The 13789-nt window shown below is 30.8% G+C and overlaps 3 protein-coding genes across 3 annotated transcripts; 1 reads left to right on the plus strand and 2 right to left on the minus strand.

The window, feature by feature from the left end:
- Window positions 1-783: 783 nt before the first annotated feature.
- RCC1 (guanidine nucleotide exchange factor, putative) lies at window positions 784-8286 on the plus strand (the record flags this gene model as incomplete). Its single annotated transcript, XM_029003731.1, has 1 exon — window positions 784-8286. One exon carries the CDS (start codon window positions 784-786, stop codon window positions 8284-8286), a length of 7503 nt encoding a protein of 2500 aa, XP_028859821.1.
- Window positions 8287-8640: 354 nt separating this feature from the next.
- PmUG01_06016500 (transcription factor IIb, putative) lies at window positions 8641-10543 on the minus strand (the record flags this gene model as incomplete). Its single annotated transcript, XM_029003732.1, has 4 exons — window positions 8641-9477; window positions 9685-9765; window positions 9984-10176; window positions 10491-10543. 4 exons carry the CDS (start codon window positions 10541-10543, stop codon window positions 8641-8643), a joined length of 1164 nt encoding a protein of 387 aa, XP_028859822.1.
- Window positions 10544-12757: 2214 nt separating this feature from the next.
- On the minus strand, window positions 12758-13789 carry PmUG01_06016600 (triose phosphate transporter, putative; the record flags this gene model as incomplete). The annotated part of the gene is made up of 1 exon (XM_029003734.1): window positions 12758-13789. The coding sequence occupies one exon, from the start codon at window positions 13787-13789 to the stop codon at window positions 12758-12760; it is 1032 nt and encodes a 343-aa protein (XP_028859823.1).

The raw sequence follows: 13789 nt of genomic DNA on the forward strand, positions 1-13789 counted from the left end.
TTTTGTAGCTCATATTTACAACACCATTATGAAACCCATTTTGCCGCTTTTCTTTCAACTCCTTTTTCTGCTCATTTGTACTAATTTTTGCTCATTTGTACTAATTTTTGATCATTTGTACTAATTTCTACTCGTTTGTACTAATTTCTGCTCATTTGTACTAATTTCTGCTCATTTGTACTAATTTCTGCTCATTTGTAATCATTTCTACTCGTTTGTACTAATTTTTACTCATTTGTAATCATTTCTGCTCATTTGTACTAATTCCTACTCATTTGTACTAATTCCTACTCATTTGTACTAATTTCTGCTCATTTTTATCATTTCTCGCTTTGAGGAGCTTTTTCCAGGGTTTTGCACGCTTTGACAAAGCTCCGTCTAGCTTCTGCCTTTTCTAGAACTTTCCATTTTCTTCATCTCAGTTGTACTCTTTAACTCACAGGGGGAAGGGTGATTCCCGTTTTTACAGAAAAGTTTTATCCGTTTTAATACGAATATAAAAATTAAAAAGAAGAAAAAAAAAAAAAAAAAAAAAAAAAATATATCATATATTTTCTATATTCCTGGTACAGTCATACACGTAAAAAGAAATACATATATATATATATATGTATATGTATATGTATATATATATGTATATATATATGTATATGTATATGTATATGTATATGTATATGTATATGTATATGTATATGTATATGTATATGTATATATGCTTGTGGATGGGTAAACGTACCTGTGTTGACACATTCATGTAAGCGTATAAGACATATCAAGCAAAGTATGAACAAAGAAAATAATGACACGAACGAAGTACATAAATACATTTTTAGCTTTTGCCCTAAGGTGAGTTCGGGGTTAGACCACTATGCGTGCGTCGGTAATTTTAAGAACAAACCAGCAGCTTATTGTTGGGGAGGAAATACAAGCAACCAGTTAGGTATAGGGATACACACTCGATATTGTAATAAGCCTACAGTTGTAAAATTCTTTGAAAATTTTATAGTGTCTTCTATATGTTGTACTAATTATACAACCTTCGTTTTAGTAAAAAACAATATAAGTGACAATGGGTGTTCTATTTACTCTTTTGGAAAGGGAAATAATGGACTACTAGGTTATAAAAAAAAAAAGAGTCTACTGAAGAGTACTAATATAGCGATAGAAGAAGAAAAAGAAAATAAAAAAAAAAAAAAATTAAACAAAATAAATAATAAAGTCAATAAAGCACTTCTTAGTGCATTTGGGGTTAACACGAAAAGAGAAACCTCCTCTTCGTCAAAAAGTAGCCTTGACAGCTTGCTAGATTTTGACATGGATCGAATCTCTAGCATTGCAGGGGAGAACACAGGTTGGGACAACAGCTGGGGGGAAAGCAGGGAGAAGAAAATAGGCGGTAGGGGGAGTGATTGCAGTACCAACGCGCTTATGCACAGGGGGAAATTCGCGCATGAAGAAAAGGAGGAAGAACAGAACGAGATAAACAAAAATAGCAATGTAAAATACGAAGATGGAAGTATAGACGTCTCTATGCAGATCATAGAGGGGAATGAAGCACAGGCGGGGAAAGGGAAAATAATCGAGAAGGACGAAAAATGCAAATCAGAGCGAAGTGTTAATTTTCAAAAAACGAACAAACATTATGAAGATAAAAAAGGTAAATTATATGAACGAAAGAATCTTATCGAAACTGAAGAAAAAGAAGATTGGTTCACTCCGTTTCCTATTAAAATAAAATTACCTGAATATACAAAAATAAAATATATTTCTTGTGGTGATATGCATACCCTAGCTATTTCAACGGAGGGATTTTTATATGGGTGGGGATTTAACAATTTTGGTTGTGTCGGAAATGGAACAAATGAAAATGTGTATGAACCTACACGAATATATTTAGAACAACATAAGGAAGAAAAAAATAAGAGTAATATAAACTGCGAAAGTTGGTATAGTACTAAATACAAATTTTATGGAAATAACAGAGAAAATGGGAATATCTATTACAATACAGCAGTTATTCACTGTTCTGCTGGGAGTAAACACAGTTTAGCTTGTTCACTCAGTGGTGATATGTACAGTTGGGGGTATGGTGGGAATGGAAGATTAGGAATAGGAAATATTAATAGTTATAATAAACCTCAACTAATTAATATATTTAAAAATAGAAAAAGAATTGTGTATGTATGTTCAGGTAAATCTCATTCTGGTTGTATAGATACTGATTATAATGTATATACATGGGGGAATGGAAAATTTTATAAATTAGGGCATGCTAATAATGATGATGATATATTATTACCTAAAAAATTAGAGTTTTTTAATCATAAGAAAAAAATATTCATGTTAAGTTTTGGCTGTTTTAACTCATTTGCATTAAATATTCATGGTGATGTTTTCATATGGGGAACTTTCAATATTTCAAATAGTCATACTTCTTATTATACTTGTAAAATACCAAAGCAAATAAATACTAATTTTAAATGTGTATATCTTCATGCTTCTACATATATAGCTTTTGGTGTAACAATTGTTGGGGATTTGATTATTTTTGGGGGTATGCAAGAGAATGCCAATTCCCGTGTGCTAGAAAAAGAGCTCAACTCCGATTCGGATGAAGATCTAATGCACTATTTGGTAAACGAAGACTGCCAGGGAGAATTCGGGGCCAATGTGGCAAGTGGGATGGATCTTGGAATCGCTAGTGCTAGAGGTAATTGTGGCATTGGTGTTAGTGGAAGTGGTAAGAACACTGGATGGGGGAAAGGAGCGAGGAAGGGGGTTAAGACACTTAGCTTACTGGCCAAGGAGGAACGCTTCCCCATCATGTACGTCAAGGAGTTGAGGGGAAAGGTTCACATAAGGGATATATTAAACGATTTTTATAAACTAGATAGGCTAACCTACTACCAGAATAGGGTTATAAATGCATTATATGGCGGTGATACTGCTGCTACTGCTACCATTGGTGCTTCCGCCAACTTTTATTCCTATGGAGGGGAATACTGGCCAGATAAGTGTAATAACCAAGTTCTGTTTGAAAAGAATGAATTAGTGATAAGATCTAGGGTAAAAATAATTGACGGAAGTGACTATTTCAGTGTGTTTTTGATAGAAAGTGGGAAGGTTTACGTATCAGGAGTTAACAAAGATGGAGAACTAGGGAATGGGGAATATAATTTAAAAAAGAAATTTTCTGTACCTGTTCATGTAGAAATATGTGTTAATAAGATAATAAAAATAGCATGTGGAAATAACTATGCATTAGCTTTAAACGATATAGGACATGTGTATGGTTGGGGAAAAAATGATAAGAGTCAATTAGGTATAGGAGTAATAAAAGATTGTTATGAACCTATTCATATAAAATCATTAAATAATGTTATAAATATATATGCAGGATATGATCATAGTGCATGTATAGTTAATAATTCTTTCATACCAAACAATGGAACAGAATTACAACATGGGGAATTATATGTATGGGGAAATGCAGAGAGTGGTAAGACAGGATTAGGATTAGACTACACAGAAGGATCTATATTATTGCCTCGAAAAATTAATTTAATGCATAAGGTATATAAATGTTCGTTAGGCACTAGTCATAGTTTATTCTTAACAGATAATAATGAATTATATGTATGTGGCAGTGCAAGTAATGGAAAATTAGGATTATCAGAGAAAATACATTACATGTTAAGTTACCCTAAAAAGATATCTTTAAATGAATATATATATATTAAAGATATATTAGCTGGTGGGACCTTTAGTATGTTATTATCTATGGATGGTTTTATATATATATGGGGAGAACTTTTAAAAAATATTATATATTATGATGCACCTACTTTATATAATCAAATAAATAATGTCAAGATGATTGTAGGGAAATATCAACATGTGTTTTTCCTAACATATGACAATAAATTATTTGGACTAGGTAATAACAACTATTTTCAAATACTTTATGATTCAAAGAAGGAATCATATATAGATAAACCTAAACTGATTCCCTACTTCTTAAAGGAAAATATCGACAATATCTTTTCTGTTAAAAACGCTACATATACTCAGCTAAGTAATAACGATATATATGCATGGGGATATGCTCAAAATTGTCATTTAGGAATAGGGTACACGCAGTTAGTATATATTAAAGACCCCAAAAAAATTATTAAAAGTTGGTTGACCTATGAAGAGCAGGAGATGCAAGGTAATAATATGTACAATGATGATATCGACAATAATGATGAGAAGGAAAACAGTGAAAGACACTTATATCGAAACTACAACGAATATGCAAATGAGATAAATTTATTAAAAAAAAGAATTGAAAGAAAAGAAAAATTCTTTAGTGATAATATTTTGTACACTCCTTATTATGAACAAGAGATAGAAAAGATGATTTATGAAATACAGCAAATGTCTAACATGATTAATTGGGAACGTATTCAAATACTGTTAAAAAAAGAAGAGTATTGTAGTAACAGTATTAATTATATCAAGTCTTATGAAAAGGACTTAACTGATTTGTATAGTAAACATATAGAGTTTCTTTTAAAATTAAACTCCTATGAAAAACTATACAATGACCTTTATTTGAATTATCAAAATTATGTTCTTTCTAATATAGCAAATATGAACGAACCATTACCTACTATTATTCACACACAAAATACGCACATCTTTGATCATAATAGGGTAAAGCTCCAAGAATTTATTTACATTATACAGCAACAGCCTATGTATATGATCCTTCTATGCTTAATACATAACCATAAAAATATAAAGAACGTTAAAAAGTTGTCCTACGAAAAGCAAAAAATGGAAGCCGCACATTACTTGTTCGGTTATAGTAACAAAAGTATTATTGCAAACAAGGTGAATGATCCAAATGGGGAAAGCAATGAGACAAACATTGGCATAAACTACGGCGCAAACAATGAGACAAACATTGACATAAACTATGGCGCAAACAATGAGACAAACATTGGCATAAACTATGGCGCAAACAATGAGACAAGCATTGGCATAAACCATGGCGCAAACAATGAGACAAGCATTGACGTAAACTATGGCACAAACAATGAAACAAGCATTGGCGTAAAGTATGGCACATATAATGAGACATACAATGGCGTAAATAATGGTGTAATCACTAGTCGGACTAAAGGGGAAGATACCATGATGAACTACCTATCGAGAAAATCTAGTCTAATGAATCATTCCTATGACTATGATATACATGATGAAAGGAAAAAATGCTACATACAACAATTGAAGGAGAAATACTCTTTTTATCAAAACAGTACTTTTATTATTTGCTCTTTTATATTTGATTTATATGCTGATTTGAAATGCCAAAGGATTCGTAATATCTTTACCATTTTTCTCATTAAATTGGGTATAGAAGAAATTAAAAATTGTTTACACATTGATTCTTTGTACAAAGTAGAAACGTCCATATTTTTTCTCTTAATCAAAATGCTTTTCATGAAAAATGACTTCCTCCTTAATTTCTCTCAATGCATTGCAAATATGAACAACACCAACTCTTTCGTTCGTTTATTAAACGAAATGTCGAGGAAGGAAAAAACTTCCAGCCAATTTGCAGGAAACACCGATGTTCCAACTGTTACTCCCCCAACTGAAGTACCTGGGGCTAGAACTTCTCAACCCCCCATCATTGTTCGGGAGTCCAGTTCAGCAGGACATAAAAGCGAAGCTAATTGCAATGGTAAGGACTATATTGCGGCGGATTACAGTAATGCTGATTTCAATTCAGCACACTACAATACCGCAGTAAAAGACGAACGGACGAACGTTGCCACTAGCAGAAGTGCTAATGAGGAGGATAAGGGTGAAAGGAAAATAGTTTCATTTATTGATGAATCAAATGATGTGAAGGCAAAGGAATTTTCTACATTTATAAAAGGTAAAAGTCACGAGGACAAAACTTTTGTTTTTAATAATTTCACCCCCATTTCGTATCCGTACAATAGTAATATAACAGGTTTAGAGAATTATGGAAATATTCATCCAGATGGACATAATCCTTTAGATGACATGTCGGAGAAGAGGGTATTACATGGAAATAAAAATGATGGTAAAAAAGATATTCTTGTTGAAATAGATTTTGTTCATGCTTTTAAAGAATTATGTAAAATTTTCAGAAATATAAAATTTCCTGACATGTTCAGGATAATTATGAAAAATTTATTTAAATATTTCGCTATGTATGAAAAAAATATAAGTAAAGACAATAATACACAGAATAAGATATACTTTTTCAATGATGAAGATTATATATATCTACCTTTTTTTAATTTATTACTTATGGCTGTTGTAAATCCTATATTAAAAAATGTAAACAAGTTGGTGGAAAAATTTTTTTTCCCTCCTCTCCCATCTCATGTTACAAGTATATGTAACAAGATATGTGATATTTTAGAAGTCTTATATTTAAATAAATATCAATCTTTAACTAGTTACAATTTAAAAGAAAATTTCCTGTCTGTAAAATTTATTTTTGAGAATACTTTCAACTCTTTTGTATATGTAATAAATGATCTATGTAATACAAATGAAGATATTTACGTGAACATGTACATAAATTTATTTCATTACCATTTGAATAGAAAATCTTACTATGTGCAACTAAAAATTTTTCAGTTATGCCATATATTTAATCTATTTTTTCGGTATCAGAATTATTTACTTCTTTCCTTTAATGATCCCGCCATAGAAATTGTTAATTATTTTTACACGTACAAATGTGAGGAGTCGAGGGTTAAAGAAGTTGACCATGTGGAGGAAGCAGGAAGAGCTGACCGTGGTCATGTAAATCCAAGGCATGAAATGGTAATCAAAGGAGGGGTGAACAAGGAACGTGCCCAAAGTGAATGGAATAAAAGTGAGGGAAAAATAAGTAATGAGAAAAAAAATTTCTTGTCAAAAATTGTAAGAAATGGGATTAAGAAGCTTGTCAATGCAGGAAAGTCCAACCAGGGGCAGAAATTTGATGGAGAAGGGACGCCTAGAGAGGGGGGAAGGGACGGAGGAGCACAAGGGGATAATAATAAAAAGAGGGGATTGGGAAACGGGAAAAAATTAATTTTTAACGAAGAGGAAATAAACTTCTTTATCAAATGCAAACTAGTGTATAACATAATGGTAGATATTCGTTTTCTGTTAAGGGAAAAAAATATGAACGTTTGCGAATTTACAAAAATACCAATGCCTCAATATATTAGTTATCGAAAAAAAACATGCATAACAAATAACGAGTATTTATTTTCCATAATTCATCGATATAATTATAAGAAGGATAATATATACCTTATATCTGAATGTTTAAAGAACTGTCCATTAATTGAGCAGTGTACTGATACGAATAATTTAATATTAAAATTAAAATCATTGAGAATGTATTATATGTCTTTACAAGACCAGAAAGAAATAAATTTGGTTCACTTAATTAACAGAGTTGTTGATATATTTTTATCAAATGAAATGATATATGTAGACTTTTGTGAGCACTTCCCTCCCAATTTATATATAAACAAATTTAATGATTGTAATTTTAGAAGGTCTACATATAAAGATGAATACTTTAACATGATGCAGAATACATATGATAAAAGCTCTTTCTTTCAAGTCAAGTGGAGAAATGTAGCTACACAAATATGTATTAACATATTAATGAAAAAAAAGCATATGGTATATTTAAAAAAATTGTATGAAGAACAAGCAAATATTGAACAACTAATTTTGGATTATCAGTTTCAGATGAAAAAGAATATACAAATTTTAAAGAGAGCAATCATTTTCGCATCCAAATTATTAATTGAGAAACCCATATTATTATATGCGTCTCATTTTGAAAAAACTATATATTTTATTACTTTAAAAAAGATAAAATATTTTAGAAGAATGAATAAATTACCTTATGACTTATCAACAATACACACATTTAGAGTGAGCACTCTGATAAAGAATTCGGTTCTTACAAACATAAACGAAATGCTATATCCTGTTATGGATTACTTAACTGTTGACTTATTCTTTGACTTAAATAATTTTATCAAATTATCTCTAGTGCTAACAAAAGATCGAAGTCGAAATGTTATCAACGAGCATATACTGACAAGCAGTGACATATACAGAATGTGCATCTCCTCTCCCTTTATTTTGTATTCCTTTTTTAGGTACAACAAAAATTATTTGTGTACTGTTAATGGCTTTAAATTTGTCCACCTGCTCCAGGGTTTGGCGGCGGACCTTTACTAGTTTTGTCATTGCGCATGTACATATATGTGTGTATATGTGTGCGGACATTTGTGTATATATGGATACGTACATGCATGTATATATTTGTATGCACGGATAAACACATTTAGTCGTTAATAACAGATATTTTTTTTTTGTGTTTTAAAAAAAAAAAAAAAAAAAAAAAAGTCGCCTGCCTTCTGGCTGATATTTGTTTGTTGGTTTCAAGCTATGCATTTTTTTATACACTTGTTTGTAAGCTCTTCAAGTAGTGCAACCTACTGTTACGTGTTTGCAAGTGATCATAGCTACTCGCTACTCGTACCAGTTTGCAAATCTCTTTTCTTTTCGAACAACTTGAAGATTGACTACGTATTAATTGTCATCGTTATTATACGTTTCATAATTTATATCCTCATAGAGAACATTGTTCAAATCCATCTCGATGTTTTTTATTTCGGTTATGTGACTAATATCAGCTTCGTTGTATATATTTGCAGCTAGCTCTTTTTCATTTTCGTTTCTTTGGCCATTATTGTCCATTTTGGGTATTTCGTCTCTTTTTCCATTCTGATTGTCCTTCTCCAGCTCGTTTTCACCCTCCATGTTATGGATGATGTTGACTAAGTACTCATCGTTTTCGTCGTTCTTATTCTCCCACTCAGTATCCTCATTCCGATAGCTGTAGTTTTCTATGCCTTCTGTCATGTCCTCCATTTTGTTATGTTTTTTGTCCTGTTCATTTGTCAGTTCTGTTGGAGACTCAGTTGGAAACTTAGTTGGCGATTCACTGTTGCCCCCTAGTTGGTCCTCCCGCTTGTTATCTCCTTGAGTATTTTTCAAAATGCTGTGATTAACATTTTCTTCCTCTATTTCTCCCTCCTTTTTTGCTATCTTTTCCTTTGCAATATTTTTAATAGTTGTTTTTTTCAAAGGCTTGTTCAAATATTGCGGAGGAATGTATTTAATTTTTTCTTTTTTCTTGGAAAATATTTTGAATTCGTCTTTTAATTCATCATTATTGTAAATTTTATCACAAAAGTATATACATCTTATTCTTATGCTAGCATTTATTTGCATATCAATGGTTTCAACATATTTTGTTTTGAACGCTTTTTCTGTATATTCCTTTAAATTTATTTGAATTATATTCCATCCTTCGTTTAGGACCATGGGCATGGTGCACCACTTGTTTGAAAGCCTTGTGACTGTCTAACAGTTGGCAAGCGTGCGGGGTAGGTTAAGAAGAGAACGCATTAAGTTGTGTGTGCATTATTAAGTGAATGAGTTTATAAATTAACGCATTAAGGTGTGTGTGCATTATGCAGTGAATGAGTTTATAAATTAACGCATTAAGGTGTGTGTGCATTATGCAGTGAATGAGTTTTAAAGATAACACAGTCTTCCTGTTCGCCCCACCTGGAAATTAGAAATTCTAAATGTTCTTCTACACCTTTTGTCATCCATGATACTAATTCTGAAGGAAAAGTATTTGTTCATCTGAAAAAGGTGAAATTGCTTTTATGTGTTATGCGAACAGGTAGGATAAAAGAAGGTGCTTATAAATGAGGGGGGGATGCAAGCGAGGGATGCACACAAGGGGGTGCGGACGTGCGTATGCTTCTACAGTCCTGCATGTGTGCATGCATCAGATAGACTCAAGCACTTATCGTCCGCTAGCTACAAAAAAAAAAAAAAAAAAAAAATTCGAACATTACATTTTTAACTATGAGAACTATAATGGGTAGACTTATGGCCAAAGATTTAAATTTTCCAGGTGCTGTGTATATATAAGAGTCAGATGTATTTTCGGATATGATTTCAATTGCACTTAATTTTATTGCATCATCTAAAACTTTTCGGACGCATCCTTTCTTCGTTTTTGTTTTCCACAACTCCAAAGGCTTCGAGCTGTATAAAAGTAGTAGTCATTTGTAAAGACACAGGGGTAAGGAGCGCGTTGTTCCTCATTACTGTTACGGCTGTTACCATTTTACTTTATTTTATTTTATTTTATTTTTTTGACAACTTGGCACACCGCATTCGCATTGCTGCTAAATGGTATGCAGTTGTATAAAAGTTTTACCTCTTCTGTACTTTTGCAGTGTTACTAATGCTATCACTGCTATTACTAATGCTATCACTGCTGTTACTAATGCTATCACTGCTATTACTGATACTGGTGATGCTATTATTGTTGCAACTGATGAGCTATTATTTTTTACCCCGCGCTTAGCAAAAGAGAAAGAATATTCGCCTGGTATTTATTTCTGTACATTCTTTAAACTGATATGTGTAGGTATGCTTATGTGTATATGTATGGGCATATGCATGTGCATGCATATGAGTAATATTTGCTTGTGCGTACCTCTTATGTGTATACGATGCTATTTTACTTATATTTTTTAGTAAGACATCTTTAATTATATATATATATTGAGAAGTCTAATTATACATTGAGTAATGCATTATACTTGTTAAAGGTACCCTTATGGGTTTGTACACAAATTTAATCCCCCACAGAGAAACAAAAAAAAAAAAAAAAAATAAATAAAATAAAATAAAATAAAGAAGCTGAAGAAAAAATTGAAGAAGAAAAGGAGGGTCAAAAAAGATGGCAAAAAAGAAATCGAATTATAACTATGACACAAAACGTATGAGAGTCTTACCAAAGAAAATACGCATACTGTATCTATTTAAAAAAAAATGTGTCTACATAAGGCATAGATAACTATGTATTCATTTTTTTTTTTTTTTTTTTTTTATCATTAGTGAAATTTTACCAGTAGGCACAAGTATATATGCACATATGTATGTATGCACATATGTATGTATGCACATATGTATGTATGCACATATGTATATATGCACATATGTATGTATGCACGTATGTATGTACATTTTCTTGCTTTTCCTTATGCGCGTTAAAAATTGTAGAGAGCTAAAAAATTAGGGATAACCCTAATGCCGTTTTTGCTCTCGTTATTCTTTGTCCCTTTAAAAACACTTGCAAAGGGAGATGGAAAAAAAAAAAAAAAAAAAAAAAAAAAGGAGCTGTTCTTACATTGCAGTTTCTCAGCTTCTATAAACTGTTTCTTTTACCACTGTAACAAAATTTGTAGATATATTTGCAATGTGGAATAACTTTTAAAAAAATTAAAATATTAATGAATAAATAAATATATGTTTTATAATCATGTGAACACAAAATAAAGGTATGTATACTGTGCAAAAATATTGCAGCAATACGTTTGTAAACATTTCGGTCGATGGTATATTATCATCAACTGGAGTATTTTTTTTCCATTTTTTTCTCTATTTATATATATATATATTTACATATTTACACATAAATGCAATGGTAAAAAAGGCAAGGTAAGTAAAGCTAAGCTGTGGAAAATACAATATAATGCATTTGATTTTTTTAATTACATAATTACATGCATAATTTGAATAAATTTAAAAAGGGAAAAAAAAAAAAAAAATCTATAAAGTATGTGTGTGTATTTATATAGAAAAAATGCTGTAAAATAGTCATATACTTAAACAAGTACTGTAACACACATATATATGTATATGCGTACAAGTACCCACGAATGTATATATATATGTATGCGTGTATGTATATATATATATATATATATGTGTGTGTATATTATGTATATAAGCATACATATATATATTTATATGGTGGGGGGATTTTCTTAAAAAAATAAAAAAGTTTTTCCCCTGTCGCACCCATGCATTGTTGATACACGTGGTGGGGAGGGCACAGACACACATATATAAATACGTGTATTGATAAACAAATAAATAAATATATAAACGAAAAAATAAAAGAATAAATAAACAAATGAATAAACAAATATATAAATGAATAAATACAAACACACATGATGCACTATAACATGCAATGTGTGTTAAGTTTTAAAAAAAAAAAAGGTCAAATATTAACAACTATTTAAAAATTAATTTTATAAAAACTATCTAAAAAACATTAACAGACAAGTGGTGAGATGGCGAAATAGGAAAATATCCTTCGCGCATACATACGTGCGCATGTGTGTATACAGATACATACACATATTCACGTATGGAAGTATATATATATATATATATATATATATATATATATATATATATATATATATATATATATATATTATATATATATATTAGTCGAATATACATATTAATTTCAAATGCTGTTCTTTATAAGTTTTTTTTTTTTTTTCCTTTTCATTTCTCCTTTTTGATATATTTAAGGTTCAAACTTTTCGGGTGCATTTTTTGGTTGGGTCGTGATTTCTCCTCCTGTACTAATGCACCGTGCATATGTATATGTACAGGTACATGCACACGCATACATGTGTGTATATGGGTGTATATATGCATGGACATATATATCCACAGAGCACAACGTGCGCGCAAAAGAAAGGGTCAAAGTCTAAAAAATAAAAAATGTTAAATTGCCAACTCCTCCATATCACTTCTAAAACACTGAATAGAGGAACGCACCAAATAGTGCGACAGCCGATCCAATGGCACCGAGTACAGTCATCTGTGTTTGGAAAATAATAATAGAGGATACGATAATAACAACTCGCTTTATAGAATTTGCTACAGCATGGGTAACTTGGTTTACCTTTTCTAAACAAATAAAAGCGACTTCGTTATTTAAGTAATACCATACTCCACTTAAAAGGATTTTTAAAGCAATTTCATTAAAAGAATGGGATAACTGTAAATCTTTATGGTTAACTAAAAAATTGTATGATGCCTTACCCTCAAATAATAAAACCAATGGTAATGACATAAGAGCTGAAATAATAGTAATTAATGCATATATATTTGAAGCATTTAAATTTTCACCCAATACTGATTTTTGTGCCATCATTTTTTTTGCAAATATAGATCTCATAGATGAACCAAAATTAGAAATCGTTGCACAACAAAATGATAACCAAGTAAAATGTAATTCTTTCATAGATGCACATATAACTCCCCCAACAATAATAAACAAAGAAATATATTTATTAAATTTTAAATACTGTTTTAGTAATATTATTGATAACACGGCTGTAAATACTGGTTCACATGCTTTAACAACATGTGTAAAAGATACAGTCGTTGAAGACATAGACATAACGGCACCCAAGTGAACTAATATATGGCAAAAACTTTGTATACATATATTTTTTATGAACAAGTCATATGAAAAAATTTTTGGTACTTTCTTAAATCCTGTTATCCAATATATAAATATAAACATCCATCCTGTAAATAATTGAACTGAACTAATAAGCCATGGTAATTTTATCATATTTAATGCTTTTTTATTATCCACATTGTACATTACATTTAATGCATACCAGGTAAGAAATAACATTAATAATTTTATTTTCTCATACAATGCATAGAATGATCCTCTGCCTTTTATAATGTTATCTGTCTGCTTATCTGAATACGCTTCATTTATAGTAATAGGGAAAGTTCCATATTCGTTTTTCTCGTTATCTTTCAT

The sequence above is a fragment of the Plasmodium malariae genome (assembly GCF_900090045.1).
Source record: "Plasmodium malariae genome assembly, chromosome: 6".
NCBI classification, from domain to species: domain Eukaryota; phylum Apicomplexa; class Aconoidasida; order Haemosporida; family Plasmodiidae; genus Plasmodium; species Plasmodium malariae.